The sequence below is a fragment of the Hippoglossus hippoglossus genome, chromosome 5 (genome assembly GCF_009819705.1).
Source record: "Hippoglossus hippoglossus isolate fHipHip1 chromosome 5, fHipHip1.pri, whole genome shotgun sequence".
NCBI lineage: Eukaryota > Metazoa > Chordata > Actinopteri > Pleuronectiformes > Pleuronectidae > Hippoglossus > Hippoglossus hippoglossus.
In genome coordinates, this window is record NC_047155.1 from 20566097 (window position 1) to 20576162 (window position 10066).

Genomic DNA, 10066 nt, shown 5'->3' on the forward strand with positions numbered 1-10066 from the left:
TTCAAAAAAAGACAAGTGTAACATTAATATACATTTCATTTTTATTATTTACTCTTTTTAAAGATTTAATAGCTTGTTTTTTTCCAGATGTTTATCTTACAATATCCTCAGATTCAGTCATTTGTAAAAACATTCATGAGGCGTGTATAAAAAAAAACAGGGCATCACCAAATAGACATCAATCCACACACTTCCTCAGACATATACATACAAATGTATGCAATTGTCCCTATGTATTTTACACATACATATACACATTTATATATAAAATACACTTTTAAAGTGTTGGTTCTTTGTTCAATTTGTGGTCATAATCGGGGGGGGGTTCTCTTTTCGATTCTGTCATTATCATGAAAACTGGTGGAAAGTTCCATGTAGAAAAGGAAAACGATGATCGCCTGTGGCAGTCTTTCACAGAAAGACTTGAAGGCAAAAACAAAACCCAAACAGAACTTGAGTCTACCCTGCCTCTACCAAACAAGGGAAAGAGCAGAATTACTCACTCCTTGATACAAAAAGAAGAAGAGAAACATTTAGAACTGTGACGACAAACAGATATGTGCCTGTAGCCTCCAACTTCTCGGTACAGTCCAAACAATTCTCATTAGTTCTTCTTGCTTGGTTCACAAGAACAAGGTGAGCTACCACGTCATCTTCTCCCCAGTTTCTGTGGAGGAGGCCCAGAACCACAGAGGGATTTAATCCAGTGATTAAAGGCTCCTCTATTAGTCATCGTATCTGATGACACTTGCTACCAAAACTTAAAATCTTAGGGTGGATTCTCTACTAACAGAATGGTTATAGTTCAGGATTCCAACACTGTCGACCAATTGTCTGAACACATTCTGGTCAAAGAGAGCAGGAATACAAGCAGAGGGCAAAAAGATGACATGTCATTCAAAAGAAGCTTATATAAATACCCCTGACCAATTGAATAAAGGTGACACAGGAAGGAGAAAATAGATACACAAAGCAAATAAGGATATCAGCAGGGGTACGCCTGTCAATCACACAAAAAATAAAATAAGCATTTGATGGGATTAAGTCATAGCAGAACAGCAACACAGCATTTGAGCAATCTTTATATTTCTCCTTTACATCATCTCAGTGAGAAAAGTTATGAACACAAAGTCCCATTTTGATTGGCTTCTTCATTTGACTTCAGACAGGAGAAGAGAGAATTGTCTCAGTGATTGTTGGGGGGCAGGACAGGACCTGTTCCAACCAGTAAATATTCTCTGTCTGCATTCAGGTTCAGTCCTTAAAAATTAATTGTCTTTTCAGTCCTCTTTCCTCTCTGCCTCGCTCTCTTATTGCCATCCATTTTCAGTGAAAGAACAAAAACAGATCTCCACGAATATTTCACAAAGACACCGTCATTTATCACAGACAAAGCAACGGTAAACACTTTCCTTACATACAAAAGGCCATAGCCTAATCCCTGTGCACGGGCTGGATGTGTACGTTTTAAATTATGAGAATATGTATAACTTTATTCTTAATGTTTTCCAAAACTACTCCTCAGTGGCAGACTCCGCAGCTCTTGAAAATTACTAGTTAAATGTTTGTACATTTTTATATGGAAAAACAAACAAACCAAGTGGAGGAGGGATAAGAAAAAGAACAACTGCAGGAGGAGGGATATAATAATGGAGGAAACAAACACACACAAGAACAAAATTCATGCTCCTGAGTCCACGTGTGAGCAAAACAGAGTGACAGTCAGCGGGATGCACAAGGACAGTGATGTCACGGCAGACTGGAAGAGGGAGAGGATCGGAGGGACTGGTAAAAGTATAAATCTGGACGAGGGGAAAGAGGCAGTGGAGGAGACGAAAGAGGGCTAACTCCACAGTCCTGCGTAGTTCCCGTGCAGGCCAGAGCAGAGAGGTCCACCCGCTACAAACAGCTTGGTGCCAGAGTCGTCGTAGCAGTGGGTGTACACTGCGTTGGGGAAGGAATGAATGTCTGAGAAGTAACTCCTCCACGTCTCATCGTGATTCTGAGGGTGACAAGGAGAGTTGTAGAGAAAGGAGAGGGATATTAGGAGGGAAGAAAGGAAAATGTTAAGAATATGTAAGTTATTACCTCCGCCAAGGACGGTTATGTTTTTATCTGCATTTGTTTTTTTTGATTGTCTGTTAGTTAGCAGGATTACGCGAAAACTACTGGATGGATTAACACAAAAGTTGGTGAAAGGATGTGGTATGGATTAGGAAAGAACCCTTTCAATTTAACGTAACTTTATTTAACATTGCGAGACAGACAATTTATGGATCAGGTATATTTAGGGGAATAATCAAAGTGGATGCCTTGTCCATACTAATGCGGATAATTTGCAATAAAAAAGGCACTTAATCACTAAAAGGGAGACAGTGTTGTTCCCTGGAATTTGATGAATCTGTGATCTTGACTTTATCGCCACCTACTGGTCCTGCATGATTGTTTGAGCATTTGTATTTTTTCTTGGCTCAAGGCTTAAACGTGGTTTCATGAAGGGACTGTTGGGCCTGGGTGGAGGCATCCACTCTACTAAGTGCCATTTTAGTTCATAATTGTATAGCAACTACATTTTTCGGAAACCCTACAGTTCAGCAGCTCATCATCATTCCATGACAAAAAAGATTATATATAAAAAAATTAAAAATAAAATAAAATGTATACCAGCCAGCCTTTGCCAGTAGTGAGCTTGATGATGCCATCTCCTGGGCACTTCCGGTACCCCCCTGCTGGATTCAGAGGGTTCTCCAGGAATCTCTGAGCCCGGATGTCGTAGAAGAGCAGTGAACCTTGGCCGGTGCCGACTGTCACGATGTGTTCATAGAAACTCACTGAACGGATTCCTGCACAAACACACACTGATGTTTTAAATGCAAAGATCCTCAAAAGTAAACACCACCCCTCCCTGTTTGTTTGTGCCCTCCAACTTAAAGGCTAGGTCCCATAACAGTTACTCTCTACTAACACTGAGCTCTGACACATAATTTGCAAACAGAGAAATGAAAGAACATCCACTACTATTGTGCAAAAAACAAAGAGGCCCAAATGAGAAAGATATTTAATATGCAAACATCTTCATTGAGTAGCTGAGGGAGATCAGCAGCTCTCTGCTTGTGCGACATGTTTACAGATCACTTACCGCTTCCTCTTTCTCTGGAATTGACAGACTTGATGCTGTGTGTAGGTTGCCGTGGATCCAGAAAAGAGACATGGGCCTGAGAACCCACAGCGTACACCGACCAGTCCTGTCCATATGCCAAACACACATTCTCTTTGCAGTGAGGCAGCTTGGTGGACAGTATCTGGAGGGAAACACCATAAAATGAAGTCAAGATTTAAGCTGTCAACAACCGTTTCTTTGTGATATTTGAGCACAAGAGTGTGAGAATGCACATTTATGCTCCATTAAAAAAATTTTTTTTTAAAAAGAGTAAGAAAATCTAAGGGAATCAGAGACCTACTTAGTCTTTTGGCAGACAAGTGATCTCATTAACTTTACTAGACAGGCATGGTAAACATGTAATAAAACCAAACGCAGGCTGTAATGACCTCCTGTTTATAATTCATTGAATGTGTCACCTCAGTAAGCAGGGGAGATGCGTCACCGAATAATTATTAGTCAAATGTTTAATTTACCTTGCACAAGCTGTGCTCAGCTTTCCAGAGGTGGAAGTAGCCATCCAAAGAAACAGCACCCAGTTCCTGCAAAGAGAAAAACAGCACAAGAAGATGAGACTTACGGTAAATGACTGAAGCTGAGGTGAAGCTGTTGAGAAGAAACCAGAAACAACAGCTACTTCCAAATGACTACTTAGCTTTTTTACTTAGATGCAAATCACCCTAAACCTTAATATTTTAAGATCACATTTCCCCTATTGGGCCTCATTCACCAACCGTTCTAAAGAAGAAATTTATTCTTTAAACCTACTTAAGCAGTTTTTAACGAAGATTCTGACATTCACCAATGTTTTCTTATCTGGGATTCGTTGTTATGTAAGAACAGAATCTACGCACAGTGAAGAGGCATGTTAAGCTTTTTCTGTTGTTTTATCACGTCTGAATGAGTCACCATTTACTTCAATTGTATTGAATTTGGCTGTAACGTTGTTTACCCCTGAGACTCCAGCAGTATTTAGTGGACTCAAACACTTCATCCACCCTCCATCGGCATAGTGGTGAGTAGATAATGAGTGAATTTTCTTTTTCAGTGAACTATCCCTTTAAGAAGAAATTTAAGAAAATTCTTAAGAAGATATTGGCGGGTCAGATTTATCACTATAAGCGAATTCTTCTGTATGATGAGTCCCAGAACTTATAAGGAAAGGTAACTTTTTTTTTAAGATAAAGGCACTCACTAACACACATACTCTTATTTTCCCTCTCTCTCTCTCTCTCTCTCTCACGCATTGGCGAGCTACAGGCAAACACACAGAGACAAACACACAGAGACACAAACACACACGGACTCAGCTGACATCTCTGACTCGTTACAGTTTAAATGTCGACTCCACAATATCAACACTGTTCATCACATAATGATCAATACTTTTCTGCATCATGGTTTCCCAACAGCTGCATCAGAAGGACCCTTACTTTATGGTTGTTGTTGAAGGCCAGAGCACGGACTTTACAGTTGTATGGGTTGGTGCACTCCTTCGGGATGTCCTTGAGGGCACGGTGGGAGATGTGGGCGTAGGAGGGTACGGCCTCCTCTGTCTGACTCCTTTCAGCCTGACTCATTACTTCATCTGTCACCTCCCACAGGCCCATGGAGCCATCTCGGGACCCTGCGAATTAAAATACACACAGTCTATTACTGCCAAGACTATTCATCTACTAATACATCCCAAAGTAACATAATAAAAGATAGGATTGTCAATGGGGTACGTAGAGGACTGACTTGGAATCAGAAAACTTTGACCTGCTCATTGTATCACCCATTCACACACCGTAGGTCAAAAAGACAACTCACCAGAAACCGCCATGCTGTCACTGATCCATGCTATAGAGAAGATCCAGTCATTGTGGCCATCCTGGAAAACAAATGTTACTATGAGAAAAGCATAACAACAAATCACGTTCAACGTTGTGTGCATAGATTGAGACGCCGAATAGCTGATGCCACCACGGTGCATGAATGATCAACCAATAATCTTCATATTCAATACTCTTCCGGGAATTCTTTGATTAACCCCGGCTCTGCTTTGATTTAATTATTATCTGTGGTATCCGTGTCTTGGACAGCTGAACAACTACACAAATAATGGCCGACTAAAAGTGACTCATCGAAAATAAAACATAACTGCAGTGTGTCCCATTTGTTACCTAGGTAGTGGTGATCCCACATAGTCTAATTTGTCCCACCACATTTTCATTATGATTTGTTGATCTTTACCCCACTGTTGCCTTTTCTCTTTATATAAAAACTTTGGCTCGCCCGTCAAGTCGGCAAGGTCAAAGTTTTTACTGTTCCAGCTAAGCAGGCAGAATTTGACATAACATCGGAAGCTTCCACTTTACGTGTGTGCAGTCCTGCAAAGGGCATGCAGTTTTTCACTGGGCAATCACAATAATCAACCGTCATCGCCCTGATCTCAGTGCAGCTCCAGCCAATGGATGTCTGTAAAGCCAAATTAATCCAAACCACTTACATCTCCAACACACACAGGATCCAGTGTGGGCAGCTGGTAGATGGCCAAGCTGTTGGGGTTGTCTCCCCCTGTGGCGAGCAGCGTTCTCGAGGGGTTGAGTTCAATAGCATGGATTCCACAGCCCTGCTGGTCCATCCGTGAGCGAGAGCCTCCAGTGGGGTAGTAATGCCGCCCCGCCACCACCGCACCCACAGCTGCTGAGCCACTACCATGACACTCCCTGTCCTTCAGCATGGGAATGCGTGTTATCTGCCCTGTCAGGACATCTGCTACAAAAAGCTGTGGGTAAAAAAAGGAAAGGCACACGGTTAGTGTAGCATAGAGTTGACACAATGAAAGATCTTAAACATGTAAACAGGTTAATGAATCATAAATGATAATATGTGCGTCACTGTGGACTACTGAAAGTTTTTTATCTGAAAATGTTTAGGCCAATAAATTATCTATGACACTCTTTCAAAGGCACAATGTTGCTAAACTGGTGGTGAATCACACTCACAACTTCCAACTGAGGAGCATAACCTCGGACTTGGACCCAATGGCAAACCACTCTTGTGTACGCTATATATATATATATATATATATATATATATATATATATATATATATATATATATATATATATATATATACACACACACACAAACACAAACAGAATATATAGCCTTGCGACCATTGCAGGCCAACATCATCTGCAATATGTGGGGATAGAACCCCAAGGTAGCCAAACTGCAAACCGTGACTAGGGTTACCGGTTTTACGATTAACCACGCACACACTCCTGCAGACAGAAAAGTTGCCGCAGATTATGACGAAACGCTGTGTTTTAACTTCATTTTTGGAAAAGAAGCAACTCCCCGTTTATCCAGGAACATAAATATGAATTCAGCAGGTTATTATAAATATCAGTTCTACGTGTGAGTTGATACTTTCCAGCATCAACCAAAGTCAGCAAGTCTCCAAGAAACAGGCGCAGCATTTGTTGTGTATTATAAAAACAGGGCAGAAGTAGCGGCAGGCAGGTGGGGGCTGTAACAGGAGAACTGTTAATAATCTCTGATCATAGCAAACAAATGCTAACATCCACTGTCGCCACATTGCATGTGTTTAACGTAACAAGTTGTTGACCTTCATTAAATAATCAAAATACTATCATCTTATTCATTGATAATATATATTATGTCTATATAAAACTTGGTGAAATTACAATACTTATTTTATCAGTAACTTTTGAAATCTGCGGCATATTTTAACAATACTGCGATAATATTGATAATCATGATAATTTTGGTCACTATAATCGTGATACTAAATTTTCATACCATTTCATCTCTAACCTTTTTGCTAAATAAATTTTTTTACTCCCTCAATTTATGGTTTCCAAAAATATTTCATGATAGAGACTAGGGATGTCACGAGAACCGATACTTCGGTACCGGGGCAGGGGCACATTGCATGTCCGGTGTCCTTGTACCGTGCAGAATTACCCTGCTGCATGTCCTGTGGGGTTTGGTTTGCGTTTATTTCGGTTCACTATGGAATTTATGAGACACTTATTTAAACAGAGCGACAGAGACGAGCAGAGACACATGCGCGCCCCTGTCTGCCATGAAAGTTGTTTACGTGTGGGTATGCCTAACCAATAAATAAAGGTTAGAAATTTATGGACATCTTACCGTGTTGCACTTGGTCCCACACACCACCTGCCGGTGGTTGAGCCACTGTGAAGCAAACACCTTGTTGAGTCGTCCCAGAGAGAACTCCCTCTCCTTGAGGATGCCAGGGAGTCTTCCCGCTGCAAAGCCCCGTAGGCTCCGCTGGAAACGCAACTCATGCTGCTGCTGAGGTCTGAACTCCCGCCCACGGAGGGCACAAACCACTGAGTGCCGACTGCACCACCACTGCTGGGCATGACGTGACGAACAAGAAACACGGCTCCGCTTGTGTGGCGCCTGACACCAGCCCAGCTGGGGAAAAAGAGGGGAACGGTTTTCAAGCCTTGAGATTTTCTACAGGGAAAGCACAAGACCCTTGTCATGTCCAAAATGTCTGAGACAATCATTAAATATGTTTAGCAGAGAAATGTGGAAGATAGCTTACAATTGCATTGCTAACCAATGCCCCATGGCAATTAAAAGTTGATTCACTTTTAATTAAATTATTCTAATTAAATAAATAAAGTAGACTTAAAATAATATTATCTTATTCAATCACATGTTTTTATGCTGTCTTTGTCCCTATTTTCATATGACAACTCCACTGTCACATGTCAGTGCTGACTATAGTGAAGGTGGAGACTACAGCTAACATCAGACACCAGTAAGATACTAACCATGTTATCACTGGAAAGGAAGACAACAAAATCTCTTTTAAACACACACAAGCATTTCTCTTCAAAAACCTTCAGGCAACAGCAGGCTTAGTTTTTGTAAATATTGCAAATTAATATTGTCACAAAATCAATCAGTGTAAATGCTACAATCATATTTTATGTGGTTATTCATATTCGGAAGAGGTAACAGCCACAATCCAAACAAGATATCAGCAGATAAATGACTTCCTTCGTTGCTTCATTCATTCTGCACTGACAGATGTGGACACAGCATCTAATCTCACAGATAGAATTCTATTCGAGAAATGCAAAGAAATCCTCACTCTTCTAAACGTTCATAGTAAAATATCACGGTTGATTTTGTCAGTCTAGCCTAATCTATTCCTGTCTCCTGCTGGTGAGTGTGTGTGGCCCCACAGGCCCCAGACAGGAGCTCACATTGTTGCCATGCAATGCAGTAACGCATCGTATGATACTTAGAAAACAACGCTACTGAATAGTGACGACTAGTTTCTGGTTATTGTCAAAGCTCAAATGTGTGGCAGCTGAGCTCGGTGTCGACTGTACAGACGAGAGCTCCGTGCTGATGGGGAATGCTGTCTGTCAGCTCAGCGAATGTCCCCGTACATTATCTATGGTAGACTGGTGTGTGTTGCTAACAGCTCTTCCCCCAGCTAACGCTAACGGGAGCTAGCTAAGTTAAGTGGTACTCCTGGTATTTAGCAGCTTTGAAGCTAATTCAGTCCTCAGTGATGAGTTACATTATTCTGGACGGCAGCTTGAGAATGACATGTGACGAACACAACCAAACAAGCCACTGTCAGTGTTGTCTACCCGCAAAAATGTTATTTTATCATTATCGTATTGAATGCTAGCCTTTAGCTAGCGCTTTGGATGACGTTAGCTGTCGAACTGTTAACGGACTGCCGTTAGCTAACGCCAAACTAACATTACCGGACACTGAATTTGAAATAGAAACACACTATTGTTGAGTAAATAGGATCACATATACGTTTATTGTGTGTGTGTTTTACAACAGTTAATCTCTTATAACCTCTACGCAGTGTAATTGGGTACTCAATCTGTCAAAACGTCATCGATATTCTGCCTCTGACGTACAGTATAAGTCTGCTAGCCCAGTGCTAGTTAGCATGCTAACATAACTGACTAGCTAGCTAATACGGACCCGCACCGGTTTCCGCCTACCTGTTGTTGGTCCTTGGGCTCTCCTGCCTTCCTTTTCCTGCTAACTGTTTTTCTCGCCATAATCCGACACACACAGCTCCCTCACCCACATGGAGGGTAAAAGTGACGCTGGACACTGGGTCATATAATGGCGATATGCTATTTCTGTTCCTTGGCCCTCGCTGGCAGCGTCCGTCGACGAGGTCAGGGCGATCACATACGGGAGATGTGGGTTCGTCGCTTGCTAAAATGATCGCTGCTTTCGTCCCCGAACAATGTCGCTCTGGGTCCGGTTGAGTCCGTAGAGGATGTTTCTCAGAGACTCACAGTCCTTTTTCTCCGGCCAGCTCGCGTCAGCAACGGCGAAAGCATTGAGCAGCGCGCAGCCGCACTCAAATTAGACATCAACAAAAACAAGGTCGTACGGGAGCGCGAACGTCTTGCGTGCTCGTTCACGTGAAACGCGTCGGGCCATTGGTCAGGTGATGGTGCGAATTTCTCTGTTTATTTTGTTTCAGTGATAGAAGTAATAGTGCGAGTAAATTATTTTCTATAATGATTCATAATATACGATTATTTGACTTCAATTTGCATGAATTAATATTTTTATTCTAAATTATACATTTGCATTTAATTATTTGTCTAATATCTAATTCAACGCAGTATAAATGTTAATACAAATATAAGCATAAAACATTACAAAAATTGTAATCTCTTCACTAGTTTTGCTGATTATGATTATTTTATTATATTATTCCGTCTATGTCACGTTTCCTCATATGTTTATAACAGTTAAACTGGGAGCATTAAAGACTTCCAGTAGCAACCTGAGCAATATTGTAATTTCAAGGTCAAGAGAAGGAATGACACATCTTCATCATATATTCTTCTGAAACTG

The 10066-nt window shown here is 41.2% G+C and overlaps 1 protein-coding gene across 1 annotated transcript; it reads right to left on the minus strand.

Annotated features, from left to right (window-relative positions):
• Positions 1-18: 18 nt before the first annotated feature.
• On the minus strand, positions 19-9613 carry dcaf12 (DDB1 and CUL4 associated factor 12). The gene is made up of 9 exons (XM_034586763.1): positions 9190-9613; positions 7328-7618; positions 5652-5930; positions 4973-5033; positions 4594-4787; positions 3637-3702; positions 3140-3302; positions 2665-2843; positions 19-2002 (listed from the first exon to the last, which is right to left on the minus strand). The coding sequence occupies exons 1-9, from the start codon at positions 9247-9249 to the stop codon at positions 1844-1846; spliced, it is 1452 nt and encodes a 483-aa protein (XP_034442654.1). The 5' UTR covers positions 9250-9613; the 3' UTR covers positions 19-1843.
• Positions 9614-10066: the final 453 nt, after the last annotated feature.